Genomic DNA, 18,240 nt, shown 5'->3' with positions numbered 1-18,240 from the left:
GACTCCCGGCCAGATAGATCTGAGCACAGAGGTGCCCAAGCTCCCCTGCTCTCCCAGGAGGTCAGGAGTCCCCATGGTGCACGCGATCTGGGGGCGGTGGGTCCCGCGCTCAGTGCACCTCAAGAATCCTGGTCCCCCCTCCCCATCCCATCGCACCTGGGCTCAGGCCGGAAAACTCCACGCAAGTTAGGTCCCCTCCCTCCCCGCCGGCCCCGGTCGCGCTGGGGGATGGACTCCAGGCGCACGCGAGCTGGGGACTCGGGGTCCAGTGCTCAGCGCCCACTCCTCGCCCAGTTCCACCCAGGCGGGCACGTCCGACGCCCTCACCCCATTTCCCCCTCCCCGGTCCTCCCAGTTCCGCCAGGCTCACAGTTTAAACTTGTTCTCCAGGTCCCTGATGAGACGGCGGCTGAACTCGGGGAACTCCGTGTAGGGGTTGAAGACGCGGGGGCGCCGGGGGCGCGCCCCGCCCGCCTGCATATCTCGCCGGCGGCTCAGCAGCGCGCTCAGCTCGGGGTCGACACTGTCGGGGGTCGCGGGGGACTCCGGGGCTGGGGGTCCCCTGGCTGGAAGTTCCGGGACTGGGGGTCCCCTGACTGGAGGCTCCGGGGCTGGGGGTCTCCTGACTGGAGGCTCTGGGGCTCGGGGTCCCCTGGCTGGAGGCTCTGGGACTGTGAGTTCCTTGACTGGAGGCTCCGGGGCTAGGGGTCCCCTGGCTGGAGACTCCGGGGCTGGGGGTCCCCTGCGTAGGGGTTCCGGGTTTGGGGGTGCCCTGGCAGGGGCCTCCGGGGCGCCGCCTCCCGCCTCCTCTCGCAGCCGTCGCCGCTGCAGCTTGCGCGCCAGCTCCGCGCTGGCCATGGTGGTGGCCGCCGGAGACGCGGGGACTCGGCGGCGCTGCGAGCTGACCGACTCCAGGGACGCGGGGCGGCGGCGGGAAGCGCGGGGCGGGGCCGCGCTGGAGGGCGGGGCGGCCGGGGCGGGGGCTCCCAGGTGTCTGCGCCCGGGGGGGGGGGGATCACCCCCCCAACTCCCCGGCTGGGACTGGGGACAGAGCGAAGCACCCACCCCCGAGACAGGGACAGGGCTGCGACCCGAGTCACTCAACAGAGCCTGGACTTTCGTGCCCACCTCCTTCCCGCCAAGTGTGTGGGGGGCGCGACCAGCGCCCCCAGAAGCGCAGGGGGCCTGGAGAGGGGGAGGGAGAGCTCCCCGACCGTTCGGGCGGTTCCTCAGGTCCCTCAGAAGGACCCCGGCTGCAGGTGCTCGCGGCGGGGCGGGCTGGGGGTGGGGACCCGAGCCCCGCAACATCCTCGCGACACCCCCACCCCCGCGCTGGGGTGGCACCCACGGGGCCCCGGGTCGGGTGAGAGGCGCCCGAGGTGGGTGGGGGGCGCTAAGGCTCGCAGGGAAGAAAGGTTTCCAAAGAATACGAAAAATGCCCCGAACTCAAAAGTGGGTAGAAGTGGGGGACCAGACGCCCAGCCCCAGTTAGGAGCGCAGCTCGCGGGCTCCGCTGCTGGGCGCGCTGCAGCTCCCCGGTGAACCGCACCCGAGCGGAGCAGACAAGCAGAGCGGCCCCGGGGACCGGCTTACATCAGCCCCGGCAGAGCCGGTAAACAGGGCTGCGCCCCAGGGCGGCTGGCAAGGCGACCCTGCGACCCCGCCAGCTCTGGACACTTGAGACCCTCCGCTGAGAGGCCACGCGTTAGGCCCCTGGGAGGGACTCGGGGGTCTGCTGGCCTTGGTGGGATGTAGTTATTTTATGAGAAGAGAGGACAGTTCAGATATAAGCAGGACTAGGAACTGGACCCGGGGCCAAGGATGCAGGTCTTGCTCTCTACCCACTGAACCATCTCGTCCACCTTTTTTATTTTCTGTTTTTCTCTGCCTTTCTTCCCTTCTTTCCCTTTCTTCTTTCTTTCCCGCCAAGGCCTCCTCCACTCAGGATTTCTCAGCCCCAGGCCCCGTTTTCATTTGCACAGGCATAGAGGGAGGGAGGGAGGGAGAGGCTGTGCTGGAGCTTCCCCTGGTGCCCCAAGCACCTCCCCTGTGATGGTGGTGTGGGGGGAGGGGGCCTTGAGCCTGGGCGGGGCACTGGCGGTCCTGCACCCCACCCAGTGAGGAGCCCTCTCTGGCCTTTGAACTCCTTTGCGTTCTTCAGAATCTGAGTGTAGGCCAGTGCCAGAGAGTCAGATTCACTGGAAGGGGAGTCTGCTTTCAGGACTGGGGGTGGTTGTCCATTTCTCCAGGGCCTTACACCTGCGCACTTCACCAGGGCCAGCCGGCATTCAGCTAGAGAGGGGGAGACAGCCAGATGGAGGGGCACAGGGAGCACCAGCTTCCCCTGGTGTCCTGCCACCCCGTGTGCCAGTCCTCTGCCCAGTGGACAGAATTCCAGCCCTCAAAAAAATTTTTTTAAATTTCTTTATTGGGGAATTAATGTTTTACATTCAACAGTAAATACAATAGTTTATACACGCATAACATTTCCCAGTTTTCCATATAACAATACAACCCCCACTAGGTCCTCTGTCATCCTTCTTGGATCTGTATTCTCCCCCCACCCACCCACCCCAGTCTTTTACTTTGGTGCAATACACTCCAAAATTTTTTGAACAACAAAAAATAAAGTCTTAGAAAAGGATTGCCGAAATAGCTAGCTCACTTGGGTAGTGTGCTGCTTTGCCATGTGCACAGACCCAGGTTCGAGCCTGGCCCTCATCACATTGAAGGAAGCTTCAGTGCTATGCTCTCTCTCAAATAAATAAACAAAAACATAGAGTACATTAAGTGATAAATACTATGATAGAAACTGAGCGGAAGAGTCCCAAGACAGTGTTGTGTGTGTGTGTGTGTGTGTGTGCGCGCACTTTGGTGAAATGGCCAGGAAATAGTGTCAGTAGTGACCAGCAGAAAGTGAAGGGGACACTGAGGCTCGGGACAGAAAGCCCCCACAGGCTGGAGGAATTGCCCACTCCATGCCCACATCCACCCGCTTTCCTCCAACTCCTAAGAGGAGAGGGTTCCAGAAAGCCCTCAGTGACTTCTTCCTCTCCTGGATGGTTTCCAGGGCTAGTATGACTTGGTTTTGTTTGGGGAGCCCTGGGGGGCTCATGGGTCTTTCCCAGGCTGGAGTGGTAGCAGGTGCTAGGCCCTGGGCTTCTCACACTATGTGTGTTTAACCTGGTGCACCACCGCCTAGGCGGTCCTGGGCTTCTCAAGCTCTCCAGCTCAGACAGGACACAGGAGCTGCTGAAAGCCGGGTGGGTGCAGCCCCAAGGCCCTGCCCACAGCTATGTGAGGAATGCCTGACTGGGACCAGGCACCAGGGCGCCAGACAGCATAGGGGCCCAGACTCCTTCCACTCCAGGCACCCAGGTCACACCCCAGTGTCAAGGGTCAGTTCCTCAGGCCAGCTTCCCTGGGTGGCCTCAGCTCTGTCTGCTCCCAGAGCAGAGACCCCAGACCAGGCAGTGCTAAAAGGGCACAGACTTCACTTCACTTCTCCCCTGATGGAAGACAGGGGCATGAGTGAATGAGATTGCTTCCTGCATGTCTGAGGCCAGAGACCCTCCCCCTGCCCTGGGACCCCTGGGCTATGCCACCAGAGCTAAGCTGCCAGCCTTGCCCTGCTCCCCACCCCATGCCCCAGGTACGCCAGGCTGGGTGCCGGTCTTGGACCCTATGGAGAATGAAAGCCAGCTTTGCAAGAAGGGAAAGGCTTTTCAAATTTTTTAAGACTTTTTTTTTAATTGTTTATTATTTTTTATTTATTGAATAGAGACAGCCATAAATTGAGAGGAAGAAAGAGATAGAGAAGGAGAGAGATAGAGAGAAACCTGCAGCATTGTTTCACCACCTGTGAAGCTTTCCCTTTGCAGGTGGGGACCAGGGGCTTGAACCTGGGTCCTTGTGCATTGTAACATGTGCGCTCAACCAGGTGCGCCACCACCTGGGCCCCCTTTTTTAAGACTTTTGAAAAATTTTTATTTATTTTCCCTGTTGTTGCCCTTGTTGTCTTTTTATTGTTGTTGTAGTTATTATTATTGTTGTTATTGATGTCATTGTTGTTGGATAGGACAGAGAGAAATGGAGAGAGGAGGGGAAGACAGAGAGGGGGAGAGAAAGATAGACACCTGCAGACCTGCCTCACTGCCTGAGAAGCGAGCGACTCTCCTGCAGGTGGGGAGCTGGGGGCTCAAACCGGGATCCTTACGCCAGTCCTTGCACTTTGCGCCACATGCGCTTAACCCACTGCACTACCGCCCGACTCCCAGGGAAAGGCTTTTGACTTTGGGGTGCAATGGAGGTAGGTAACGCTCCTGCCTGCCCTCCTGTTTCTGTTTTAGAGATGATGATGATGACAACTACCTTCACCAGAGCTTCTCTGCTCCAGGCTGGATTTTTCCAGATAGAAACCGAGGGAAAGACACCACAGCACTGATGCCCCTCCTCCCCCCACCAGCCTGGGTCACTTCTTCTGTTGCTATAGCATCTCCCATAAGGTGCTGGGTTTGAACCTGGACCATTCACATCTGACAAGATACATGCACTGCCTCCTGAGCTATCTCTTTGGCCCTGTTTTAGAGAGTTTACAGGGGCCATGACATACCAGTTCACCCTGTGGAGCAAGCATGTTAGGGTGTATGAGGCCCTTGGCTTGAGCTCGGCACCACACAGGAGCACAAGGGCCATGGGGCAGCTTTACGGATGGTGGAGCCATGCTGAAGAGCTCTCCCTCCTCAGCCTCTCTCTTTTTAAAAGAATGGAAAACAAAAGCGTCCCACAGAGAGTTACCATGCAGGCACTCAGAGACTATGTAGGCAGGAAGAGGAGGGCTGGGGAGATAGCATAGTGGTTATGCAAAGAGAATCTCGGGCCTGGGAGCCAGGCGGTAGCACAGCAGGTTAAGCGCACGTGGCACAAAGTGTAAGGACCAGTGGAAGGATCCTGGTTCGAGCCTGAGGCTCCCCACCTGCAGGGGAGTCGCTTCACAAGCGGTGAAGCAGGTCTGCAGGTGTCTGTCTTTCTCTCCCCCTCTCTGTCTTCCCCTCCTCTCTCCATTTCTTTCTGTCTCGTCCAACAACGATGGCATCAATAATAACTACAACAACAAAACAACAAAGGCAACAAAAGAGAATAAAAAAATAATAATTAAAAAAAAAAGAATCTCAGGCCTAAGGTTCTGAAGACCCAGGTTCAATCCCCATCATCACCATAAGCCAGAGCCAGAGCTGAGCAGTGTTCTAATTCATTTATAGAATATTGGGAGCTACTCTCTGCCCTAATTCAGCTTTCTAGTTATTTTTCTAAATTAAAAAATATATATATTAATAGGGAGTCGGGTGGTAGTGCAGTGGGTTAAGCGCACATGGAGCAAAGCGCAAGGACTGGCGTTAGGATCCCAGTTCGAGCCCCTGGCTGCCCACCTGCAGGGGAGTTGCTTCACAAGCGGTGAAGCAGGTCTATAGGTGTCTATCTTTCTGTCCCCTCTCTGTCTTCCCCTCCACTCTCTGTCTCCATTTCTCTCTGTCCTAATAACGATGGCATCAATAACAACAACAATAAAAATAAATAAATATATTTTTAAAAATTATATTAATTTATTTATTATAGAGACAGCCAGAAACCAAGAGGGAAGGAGGAGATAGAGAGGGAGAGAGACAGAGAGACACCTGCAGCCCTGCTTCACCACTCATGAAGCTTTCCTCCTGCAGGTGGGGACTGGGGTCTCAAACCTAGGTCCTTGTGTACTATAGCATATGTGTTTAACCAGGTGCACCACCACCCAGCCCCACCTTCCTATTCTCAACTTTGACATCTTCCCAGACAATATTCTTAGTCTGCCTCCATATTAACTATCAAACTCAAGCAAAAATTACTAAAGTCATAGACACCTAGGAACATACCTAAAAATAGATTTCCTAACTACTTACCAAGCTAAAATCTCTATTCTCACCTGCTCTATTCCTATGTTCTGGTTCCTGTTCATTAAACATTTTGTCCTGGTTTATATATTAACTGCTTTTCAGCCAACAAGTTGCAGATGCTACTATGATTCCATCCTGAACTCCCTGAGCAGACAATCTCACCAATGTGTCCTGGAACCTCACCTCCCCAAAGTTCTAGCCCACAAGGGAAAGGTAGAAACAGGTTGGGATATAGATTCACTTGCCAACGTCCATGTCTAGCAGAGAAGCAATTACAGAAGCCAGACCTTCTCCTTCTACACCCCAAAAAGAATTTTTGGTTCATGCTTCCAGAAGGGGAGAAAAGTTAGGGGGATGACCAGAGGGCTCTGAAACCCAACTCCATCAGGACCCAGAGAAAGAAGAGGAGAAAAGGAAGGACATTAGGAAGTAGTAACAGGTGCAGGTGTGACTTAGAAAGGTAAAGAAGGCAGGACCATAGAAAAAATGGGCAAAAATATAGACAGATAGATCATTTTAGAAACAATAGTCAGCCCATATCTGTGACTTTGAGTGAATCACTGCAGTTTCCTTCAGATTATGAGACTGACGCGCTGCCTACTGCGCTAAGAGGGCCGCTATCACTGCAGTTTCCATTGGAGGGAATGGGGACACAGAACTCTGGTGGTGGGAACAGTGTGGAATTGTTCCCCTGATATCTTGTAATTTTGTAAACCAACATTAAATAGCTAATTAAACAAACAAACAAACAAAAGTTAAAGAGGGGCTGGAAACTCCTATCTTGTCTGTTTCTAGAAAAACAGACTGTGGAGTGGTGGTGAGAACCACCAAGCCTTGAGACTCTTGGGCCCCAAGGCAGGTCTTAAGCTGTCTGCTCTGAAGACAAAAGACATCAGGGACAGGGGCAGGTGACAGTTTTCAGACCAAGTCCTCACTTCTGCAGGTCCCCTCACACCCTCTAGGGCTAGGTCCCTTTGGGGCCTGGACACACACACACACACTCAGCTCTTTCCCACCTGGGGCGGTGTGGGTAGCAACATCTTTAGAGGCCTCTCCTCTGAGACCCCCCCCAGAAGGGCTGGGGAGATGGTGCAGGGGCAGTGCACAGGACTTGCATGTGTTCTGAGAGGTCTGTGTGAGAGTCCACAGCCGAGCTTCATGAACAGAAAGCCTAAACCAGAACACTCAGTGTTCCTACCCCGTGTGGCTCCACCTGACCAGGGACCCAGAGACAACTGTTGCAGGGACCCACCACCGCTATTGTAGCCCTCCACGCCCACGAGGTCCTCCACTGACATGCCCCACTGACATGCTGGGGGCTTTACCAGCACCATCATGTCCTGCTCGCACCCTGCAGACATTCACTCCTCCCCTCAGTCGCAAAGGCCACCTGGTGCTGGTATCAGACCCCCGAGCAGGAATGTATGGCTCGGGGCGCCACCTGGTGGCAACCTCGGGGAATGACCGCCTCCCTGCACTGTAGAAGATGGACTGGTTAATTCATTAACGTTTAGTAAGACAAAAACTCAATTGTTCTCAATGACATTGTTTTTTTGCTTGATTTTTCTCTTTATTTTTCTTATATTTGGCATGTCATAGAGGAAATGAGAGGGGGAGGGAGATAGAGAAGGAGAGAGAAAGAGAGATACTATTATCCCTGCTCCACGACAGGTGAAGCGTCCCCCTTGCAGGTGGGGAGCGGGGGTTTGAATCAAGATCCTTGAGCATGGTTAACAGATGCCCCCACCCCACCCAGCCCCAATATCACATATAACTACCTCAAGAGGAAAGCCAGTGTGATAAGAACAAGTCACCCAGTCACAAAAAGAGGCTCAGTGGCAGAGCACAGGACATGCCAGCAAGGGGCTTGTGCCACAGCAATGGTGCTCTGGCCTGTTTAGACAGACAGGCAGACAAACAAGTAAATAAACACACAGTGGCACAGTGCTTGAAGTGTAGGACTCTCAAACACAAATTCATTCCCCAGTCTTGCATGTGCCAATGATGCACGGTGTTCTCTCTCTGCCTGTCTCTCTCCTTCACCTACTAATAAAACAAATACATATATTTTTCATTATTTAAAATTTTTTAATATTTATTTTCCCTTTTGTTGCCCTTGTTTTTTATTGTTGTTATTGATGTCGTCGTTGTTGGATAGGACAGAGAGAAATGGAGAGAGGAGGGGAAGACAGAGAGGGGGAGAGAAAGACAGACACCTGAAGATCTGCTTTACCACTGTGAAGCGACTCCCCTGCAGGTGGGGAGCCAGGGGCTCAAACCGGGATCCTTACGCCGGTCCCTGCGCTTCACGCCAAGTGCGCTTAACCCGCTGCGCCACCGCCCAGCTCCCACCCTCTCAGTTTCTATCTCTATCCATAAAAAAGGAATAAATAAAAATATTACATAAAGCAATAAAACCTTTATTGGATGGAAAGATGACTTAAGAACAGGTGTGCAGGGAGTCGGGCGGTGGTGCAGCAGGTTAAGCACACGTGGTGCACAGTGCAAGGACCGGAGTAAGGATCCCAGTTCGAGCCCCCGGCTCCCCACCTCAGGGGAGTCGCTTCACAAGCAGTGAAGCAGGTCTGAGGTGTCTGTCTTTCTCTCCCCCTCTCTGTCTTCCCCTCCTCTCTCCATTTCTCTCTGTCCTATCCAACAACAATGACAGTAACAACAATAATAGTAATAGCAATAAACAAGGGCAACAAAAGGGAAAACATAGCCTCCAGGAGCAGTGGATTTGTAGTGCAGGCACTGAGTCTCAGCAATAACCCTGGAAGCAAAAAGGAAGAAAGGAAGAAAGGTCTTTAAAAAAAAAAAAAAGTGGTCCGGGAGGTGGCGCAGTGGGTAAAGCATCGGACTCTCAAGCATGAGGTCCTGAGTTCAATTCCCGGCAGCACATGTACCAGAGTGATGTCTGGCTCTTTCTCTCTCCTCCTATGTTTCTCATTAATAAATAAATAAAATCTAAAAAAAAAAAAAGGAAGAAAGGGAGGAGGCAATAAAGGAAAAAATGGCCACCAGGAGCAATGGATTCAGATTGTTGGCACTGAGCCTCAGTGACAATCCTGCTGGCAATAAAAACAAGTATGTGGAAAATGAAAATTGCTCATGGCCTACCCTCTTAAGAGTAACACCTTCAGAGATTCTGTTCTGTTGCTCCCCAGAGTGGTACCCCCAACAATTGTAGCCAGGGAGAGGTTCTTGGTGGTCAGAGTAATAGCCTCTCAGTGGTCCTGCATGTGACAAGGACATGCTCTGGTTCTCTCCTCAGAATACATAAGTCCATGTGACCATCGGGGATATGGGGGGTACAAGTCTCGGCTTCATCCCACCTTTCTGTGAATTAGTCCAACTCTGTGCCTTCTGTATTGGCCGTGGGACACCACTGGATATGCCCATGGAGCTCTCGGGGGAGCGTCAGAGCTGAGGCAGAATGGTGAAGAGTGGAGTTTCATGTTGGTCCTCCTTCCTTCTCCATAGAACGGGGTTCCCGGAGCAGCAGATCGCTTTCTCTCCTCTCCTCTCCTCTCCCGGATCAACTAGGAATACCAAAGGAGACCACCCGGACCGAAACAAGACAGGACTAGAATGACCACAGAAACCCAGTAAATCACCCGTGAGTACAAACACGCGTGGCTGGTGACAGAGAGGAGAGAGGGGCCTAAGGAGAGATTAAGTGACTGCTAACAGTTCGACAGTTTGTCAGTGGAGACACCACCTCCAGTCTGCTCCACCAACAAGGGGACAGTTGAAGGGAGGAAAGGACTCCCCAGAGACTCACCAAGTACAACTCTGAGTCTCCATTGCTACTACCCTCAGAATCTGGAGCAGCAACAGGGAGGGACACCAGGGCACAGAGATCTAACCGGGAAACTCAGGAGAAGACCTATACCTCTGTGGCATAGCTGAAGGGCTGTGAAAGTCTCTTTGCATAACCACTGGATTATCTCTGCCACACCCTGCTTTATCTCTTGGTCAGGAGTCATTGATTAAGCCAAGAAGCCTATTGATAGTTTAAAAGCCCTCAGGCTACCATAGCCTACAGGGGAAAAAAAAAAGGCTTTTACACCACTGAACTCCAACTCAGGGATTGAAAAAACTGTTAACTTATATAATGGTTAAAACAACAAGAAAAAATATTGGAGACTCAAACCAGGACAAGAGTCCAGCTAAAAGTCCTCCAGAGGGCGAAGCACAAAACAACGAGTTCAACATCCAAACATTAGCTAAGGAAATAATAACAGGAGTGAGTAAAGAATTTGAAAAAATTGTAATCAGAACTGCAGGAACAACAAATGAGAATATGGAAGAAAATTCTAATAATCTCATGGTTATTAGAGAGCTGAAAGCTGAAATTTCTGAGCTAAGAAGGCAACTAGCTGATCAAGCTAAAACAGTATCAGAGCAGGGCAACAAAATAGATGAACTCCAGAAAGCAGTAGAGGGCAGAGAGAATAGAATCAATGAGGCTGAAGACAGAATTAGCAAGATTGAGGATGAATTAGAGACAACTAAAGAAGAAGTAAGAGATCTCAAAAAGAGATTAAGAGATGCTGAAAACAACAACAGAGTCCTATGGGATGACTTCAAAAGAAACAATATACGCATTATTGGCTTACCAGAGGAAGAAAGAGAAGGGGAGGAAGAAAGCGTTCTCCAGGCCATAATAGCTGAAAATTTCTCTAGTCTAGACAACACCAAAGACATAAAGATTCAAGAAGCCCAGAGGGTCCCAAACAGAATTAACCCAGACCTAAAGACACCAAGACATGTCATACTTAGATTGGAAAGGAATAAGGATAAAGAAAGGATCCTCAAGGCTGCAAGAGAAAAACAAAGAGTCACCTACAAAGGAAAACCCATAAGATTAGCAGCAGACTTCTCCATACAAACACTACAGGCCAGAAGAGAATGGCAAGATATCTATCGAGTGCTCAATGAGAAAGGCTTTCAGCCAAGAATACTATATCCTGCTAGATTGTCATTCAGACTAGATGGAAGCATCAAAACCTTCTCAGACAAGCAACAGTTGAAGGAAGCAACCATCACCAAGCCTGCCTTGAAAGAAGTTCTGAAAGGTTTCCTATAAACAACTAGACCACCACAAATAGAACATATATCAAAACACTCTAAAACTCTACAAGAATGGCGTTAAAATATCTTCAATCTTTGATATCAATAAATGTGAATGGCCTGAATTCACCTATTAAAAGACACAGAGTAGGAAGATGGATCAGAAAACACAACCCAACAATATGTTGTCTACAGGAAACTCACCTAACGCAACAAGACAAACACAGACTTAAAGTGAAAGGATGGAAAACTATCATTCAAGCCAATGGCCCACAAAAAAGGGCAGGAACAGCTATTCTCATATCTGACATGATAGACTTTAAAATAGATAAGATTAAAAAAGATAGGAATGGACACTACTTAATGCTCAGAGGATCAGTCAATCAAGAGGACTTAACAATTATTAATAGCTATGCACCCAATGAGAAGCCATCTAAATACATCAAACTTCTACTGAAAGAGCTACAGCAATATATTAACAGTAACACAATCATAGTAGGGGACTTCAACACCCACTATCTCAACTTGACAGATCATCCAGGCAAAAAATCAGTAAAGACATAAGGGAGCTAAATGAAGAGATAGATAAACTAGAACTATTGGACATTTTCAGAGTCATTCATCCCAAGAAACTGGAATACACATTTTACTCAAATCCACATGGATCATTCTCAAGGATAGACCATATATTAGGCCACAAAGACAGCATCAGCCTATTCAAGAGCACTGAAATCATCCCAAGCATCTTCTCAGACCACAGTGGAATTAAACTAAGACTTAACAATCAACAAAAGATTAGTAAAAGTGCCAAAATGTGGAAGCTCAACAGTACACTTCTTAACAACTTCTGGGTCAAAGAGGAAATCAAGGAAGAAATCAAAATGTTTCGAGAGTTCAATGAAAATGAAGACACAAGCTATCAAAATATTTGGGACACAGCTAAAGCAGTCCTAAGAGGGAAGTTCATAGCTATACAAGCACACATTAGGAAACAAGAAAAGGCACAAATAAACAGCCTGATTGCACATCTTAAAGACCTAGAAGAAGAACAACAAAGGAACCCTAAAGCAACCAGAAGGACAGAAATTACTAAAGTTAGGGCAGAAATAAATAACATTGAGAATAGGAAAACCATACAAAAGATCAATGAAAGTAAATGTTGGTTCTTCGAAAGAGTAAACAAAATCGACAAACCTTTAGCCAGACTCACAAAACAAAAAAGGGAGAAGACCCAAATAAATCGGATACTAAATGAAAGAGGAGATATCACAACAGACACTGCAGAAATTCAACATATCATGCGAGGCTTCTATGAACAACTATATGCCACCAAGTTAGAGAACCTGGAAGAAATGAATGATTTCCTAGATACCTACCAACTTCCAAAACTAAGTAAAGAGGAAGTGGATAACATGAACAGGCCCATCACAGCTAATGAAATTGAAACAGTTATCAAAAATCTTCCCAAAAATAAAAGTCCTGGACCAGATGGATTTACAAATGAATTCTACAAAACTTTCAAAGAAGAACTAATACCTCTACTTTTAAAAGTCTTCCAGAAGATTGAAGACACTGGAATACTCCCTGCCAGCTTCTATGAAGCCAACATCACCCTGATACCAAAAGCAGACAGGGACACAACCAAAAAAGAAAACTACAGACCAATATCTCTGATGAACATAGATGCGAAAATATTGAACAAAATTCTAGCCAACCGGATACAGCAGTATATCAAAAAGATTGTTCATCATGACCAAGTGGGGTTTATCCCAGGCATGCAAGGTTGGTTTAATATACGTAAATCAATCAATGTGATCCACCACATCAACAAAAGCAAGACCAAAAACCACATGGTCATATCAATAGATGCAGAGAAAGCCTTTCACAAAATACAACATCCCTTTATGATCAAAACACTACAAAAATTAGGAATAGATGGAAAATTCCTGAAGATAGTGGAGTCTATATATAGCAAACCTACAGCCAACATCATACTCAATGGTGAAAAACTGGAAGCATTTCCCCTCAGATCAGGTACTAGACAGGGCTGCCCACTATCACCATTACTATTCAACATAGTGTTGGAAGTTCTTGCCATAGCAATCAGGCAGGAGCAAGGAATTAAAGGAATACAGATTGGAAGAGAAGAAGTCAAACTCTCCTTATTTGCAGATGACATGATAGTATACATGGAAAAACCTAAGGAATCTAGCAAGAAGCTTTTGGAAATCATCAGGCAATACAGTAATGTGTCAGGCTATAAAATTAACATTCAAAAGTCAGTGGCATTCCTCTATGCAAACACTAAGTTAGAAGAAATTGAAATCCAGAAATCAGTTCCTTTTTCTATAGCAACAAAAACAATAAAATATCTAGGAATAAACCTAACCAAAGAAGTGAAAGACTTGTATACTGAAAATTATGAGTCACTACTCAAAGAAATTGAAAAAGACACAAAGAAGTGGAAAGATATTCCATGCTCATGAGTTGGAAGAATTAACATCATCAAAATGAATATATTACCCAGAGCCATCTACAAATTTAATGCTATCCCCATCAAGATCCCAAGCACATTTTTTAGGAGAATAGAACAAATGCTACAAATGTTTATCTGGAACCAGAAAAGACCTAGAATTGCCAAAACAATCTTGAGAAAAAAGAACAGAACCGGAGGCATCACACTGCCAGATCTCAAACTATATTATAGGGCCATTGTCATCAAAACTGCTTGGTACTGGAACATGAACAGACACACTGACCAGTGGAATAGAATTGAGAGCCCAGAAATGAGGCCCCACACGTATGGACATCTAATCTTTGACAAAGGGGCCCAGACTATTACATGGGGAAAGCAGAGTCTCTTCAACAAATGGTGTTGGAAACAATGGGTTGAAACATGCAGAAGAATGAAGCTGAATCACTGTATTTCACCAAATACAAAAGTAAATTCCAAGTGGATCAAGGACTTGGATGTTAGACCAGAAACCATCAGATACTTAGAGGAAAATATTGGAAGAACTTTTTTCCGCATAAATTTTAAAGACATTTTCAATGAAACGAATCTAATTACAAGGAAGACTAAGGCAAGTATAAACCTATGGGACTACATCAAATTAAAAAGCTTCTTCACAGCAAAAGAAACCACTACCCAAATCAAGAGACCCCTCACAGAATGGGAGAAGATCTTTACATGCCATACATCAGATAAGAGTTTAATAACCAACATATATAAAGAACTTACCAGACTCAACAACAAGACAACAAATAACCCCATCCAAAAATGGGGGGAGGAATTGGACAGAATATTCACCACAGAAGAGATCCAAAAGGCCGAGAAACACATGAAAAAATGCTCCAAGTCTCTGATTGTCAGAGAAATGCAAATCAAGACAACAATGAGATATCACTTCACTCCTGTGAGAATGTCACACATCAGAAAAGGGAACAGCAGCAAATGCTGGAGAGGGTGTGGGGTCAAAGGAACCCTCCTGCACTGCTGGTGGGAATGTCAATTGGTCCAACCTCTGTGGAGAACAGTCTGGAGAACTCTCAGAAGGCTAGAAATGGACCTACCCTATGACCCTGCAATTCCCCTCCTGGGGATATATCCTAAGGAACCCAACACATCCATCCAAAAAGATCTGTGTACACATATGTTCTTGGCAGCACAATTTGTAATAGCCAAAACCTGGAAGCAACCCAGGTGTCCAACAACAGATGAGTGGCTGAGCAAGTTGTGGTATATATACACAATGGAATACTACTCAGCTGTAAAAAATGGTGACTTCACCGTTTTCAGCCGATCTTGGATGGACCTTGAAAAAATCATGTTGAGTGAAATAAGTCAGAAACAGAAGGATGAATACGGGATGATCTCACTCTCAGGCCGAAGTTGAAAAACAAGACTTGAAAAGAAAACACAAGTCGAACCTGAAATGGAATTGGAGTATTACACCAAAGTAAAAGACTCTGGGGTAGGTGGGTGGGTGGGTAGAATACAGGTCCATGAAAAATGATGAATGAAATAGTGGGGGTTGTATTGCTAAATGGGAATCTGGGGAATGTTTTGCATGTAAAAAAAAAAAAAAAGTAGAAACGCAAAGCAGAAATTGACTGAGTTTGGAGTATGGCACCAAAGTAAGAAAGCAGAAGTATACTAGAGTTTGCAGTGAGTACCTCCCTAATACTTCCTCTCCACTTTTCCAAGCTTTGGGTCCATGATTGCTCAACAATTTGTTTGGCTTTGTATGTTAACTCTCTTTTCAGTCACCAGGTTCCAGGTGTCATCAGGATGCCGGCCAGACTTCCCTGGATTGAAGACCCCACCAATGTGTCCTGGAGCTCAGCTTCCCCAGAGACCCACCCTACTAGGGAAAGAGAGAGGCAGACTGGGAGTATGGACCGACCAGTCAACGCCCATGTTCAGCGGGGAAGCAACTACAGAAGCCAGACCTTCTACCTTCTGCAACCCTCAATGACCCTGGGTCCATGCTCCCAGAGGGATAGAGAATGGGAAAGCTATCGGGGGAGGGGGTGGGATATGGAGATTGGGCGGTGGGAATTGTGTGGAGTTGTACCCCTCCTACCCTATGGTTTTGTTAATTAATCCTTTCTTAAAAAAAAAAAAAAAAAAAAAGAACGGGGTTCCCCTGGCTGTCTAGGGGAGCATCCTCAGCTGCCAACACAGGGCAGCAGCACCCTGGCTCTGGGCTGCTCTTCTGAGTTGCCTCCTCCCGGATTCTTTCTTTTTAGTGATCTGGTGGACACTCTGACAGCAGGGCCTTGCTGGATCTGCCGCGCCCATGACTGATACACAAGATGTCTGCCAGCACATCTCTGGGCCACCCTGCTCGAGGCCCATGGAGGCATTAAAGGCTCGTGTCCATCTTTGAGCTACTTGATCTAAGCTACTTTATCCAAACTGAGGTGTGGAGTTCATTCTTCCCCCCCCCTTTTTTTTTAATGATATGGTCTTTATTATTTTTTTAAAATTATTTTTGTTTATTGAATAGACAGCCAGAAATCGAGTGGGGATGGAGATGATAGAGAGGGAGACAGGCACCTTAGCCCTGCTTCACCGCTTGTGAAGCTCTCCCCCTACAGGTGGGGACCAGGAGCTTGAACCTGGGTCCTTGCACACTGTATGTGCACTAAACCAGGTGTACCACAACCTGGCCCCCTTTCCCTACTTCTTTTTTTAAAATATTAGAAATAAGAATAGGAAAAAAAATATTAGGCAGAAGAGAGGGGAGAGGAGAAGCAGAGCATCACTCAGACATATGGACACCAGGGACCAAACTTGGGGCCTCACATGAGAGGCCAACGCTAGGAGGCATGTGGTGACACACCTGGTTGAGTGCATGTATTACAGTGTTCAAGGACTCAGGTTCGAGCCCCTGGTCCACTCGCAGGGGGAAAGCTTTACAAGTGGTGAAGCAGGACTGCAGGTATCTCTCTCCCTCTTTATCACCTCCTTCCCTTTTAATTTCTGGCTGTCTCTATCCAGTAAATAAAGATTTTTTTAAAAAGAGGCCAATGCTATTCACTGTACCACCTCCCAGGCTGCAACCTGGAAGGATGTCTTACTTCAAAATCTTAATTCTTGGAATGTCCTTTCATTCCAATACCCCTACCTCAAGTTGGGAAGAATGATCATGTTTTTGATATTGAAAATGCAAGTTGAGTTTTGGCAATGATTAATACCAGTTAATTAAGAGATTCCCGGAAGGCTTCTGATGGAATGCATTTAGAATGAATAACTTAACCCCCCCCACACACACACACACATGTTCTGGAGGGCAGGGCATGCACACCCCCATCCTCTCCCCTTCATGAAAAAGTCCACACCGTGCTTGCTGAGTTTCGTTTATTACTGCAGTAGACAATTGTTTGCAAAGTGCAACTTGAAACCACTCCCCAGCCTGCCTGCCTCAGGCCAACGCTCATTCCTTGAGCATCATGGGCCACAAGCTGCCCTCTGGGTGCAAAACTATCACTGATACCAGTGAGGCAGGGAGAGAAAACAGACAGGTGGATGTGAGAACTAACCCAAGGAGCCGTGCAGGGTGGGGCAGAGGCCTGGACACCACACCGAGGCCCTGGTGGATCTCTCCCCACGCCACCAGTAGAGCCAGCACCATGTCAGTGGAGCGGAGGCCACAAAGCCGGAAAGGAGACGAGGCCTCGAGCTACTCTGGGAGCTGGGGGCGGGGGTGTGTGGCTAGATTGACTCTTCAAGCTCCTGGGAAACCAAGGCAGCAGGTCCAGGAGGAAGAGCTCTGGAGGAGAGACACCACCTGACTGGAAGACCCCTGGGGGATGCCTTCAAATACTGAAGGGGCGTGAGGGCATGGACAGCTCTAGAAACACAGGGATTACAGAATCCCCACAGAGGAGGTCACGAAAAAGAAACCGACAACAAAAAGTAGCATGAACACAGACAAGCCAAGCACTGGGCCTGACGGAACTCTCGCTCGGGTACCCCCAGCACGGTGTGCACCCCCACACACACCTGGAACAGGTGGGGGCGTGTATCCCAGCGCAGGGAAGCCCAAATGCCCACTCTCTCTGGGACCGTCAAGGGGAGCCCGGGACTAGGCCGAGGTGAACCTGGGGAGGTGCCTCCATCCCTTCTCCACCGGGACTCCCCACTGCACCCGGGTTCAGCCACTGCCCCTCGGCTGCCCCACCATCCCTGTCAACCCTGGACCCCCTCGGCTACGTGAGGAAGAAAGCATCCCAGGATGGTGGTAAGCAGCTGGCAAGTGGGGACAATGATCCAGACACAGCCGGGAAACACCGTCAGGCTCACTCGTCCAGTGGCTGAGCCCCTTTGCCTCCACGCTAGGTTTTAGGAGCGGCCTTAATTTAAGGTACTGCGATCTCTGCTCACAAGAGACAAGTAAGAGTGCTCTGGGGAGGGTGCTTCGGGACTCAGACCATGTACTGCAGTGGGCGTGCAGTGCTCTCAGTCGTCCTGGGGCCAGCTCTCCGGCTTCTCTGACGGGTCTGGACATCGTGAAAGTGTGTCTGCTGCTGTCTGAGGGGTCAGTGCACAGCCCTGATGACACGGCGGCCCGTCAGTGAGGGCTGGGTTGCTCACAGCCACCTTGTCTGCAGGCAGCCCATCCAGCAGCATGGGATCCGTTGTACTATGTCACTACCTGGCAACAGGCCACGTCACTGCCTTTCCTCCAGGAGAGGGCAGGGCACCCACAGAAGCAGAAGGGTGCCT

At 48.8% G+C, this 18,240-nt stretch overlaps 1 protein-coding gene across 1 annotated transcript in view; it reads right to left on the bottom strand.

Annotated features, from left to right (window-relative positions):
• The window catches only part of EFHD1 (EF-hand domain family member D1), a 42,545-nt gene extending 41,614 nt beyond the window's left edge, over positions 1-931 (bottom strand). Inside the window, exon 1 of the mRNA XM_007520367.3 lies at positions 371-931. Coding sequence (XP_007520429.1) covers positions 371-858 — 488 coding nt within the window. The 5' untranslated portion in view covers positions 859-931. The remainder of the gene's footprint in view (positions 1-370) is intronic.
• Positions 932-18,240: the final 17,309 nt, after the last annotated feature.

The sequence above is a fragment of the Erinaceus europaeus genome, chromosome 7, assembly GCF_950295315.1.
Source record: "Erinaceus europaeus chromosome 7, mEriEur2.1, whole genome shotgun sequence".
NCBI classification, from domain to species: domain Eukaryota; kingdom Metazoa; phylum Chordata; class Mammalia; order Eulipotyphla; family Erinaceidae; genus Erinaceus; species Erinaceus europaeus.
This window is presented reverse-complemented; position numbering and strand designations above follow the sequence as displayed.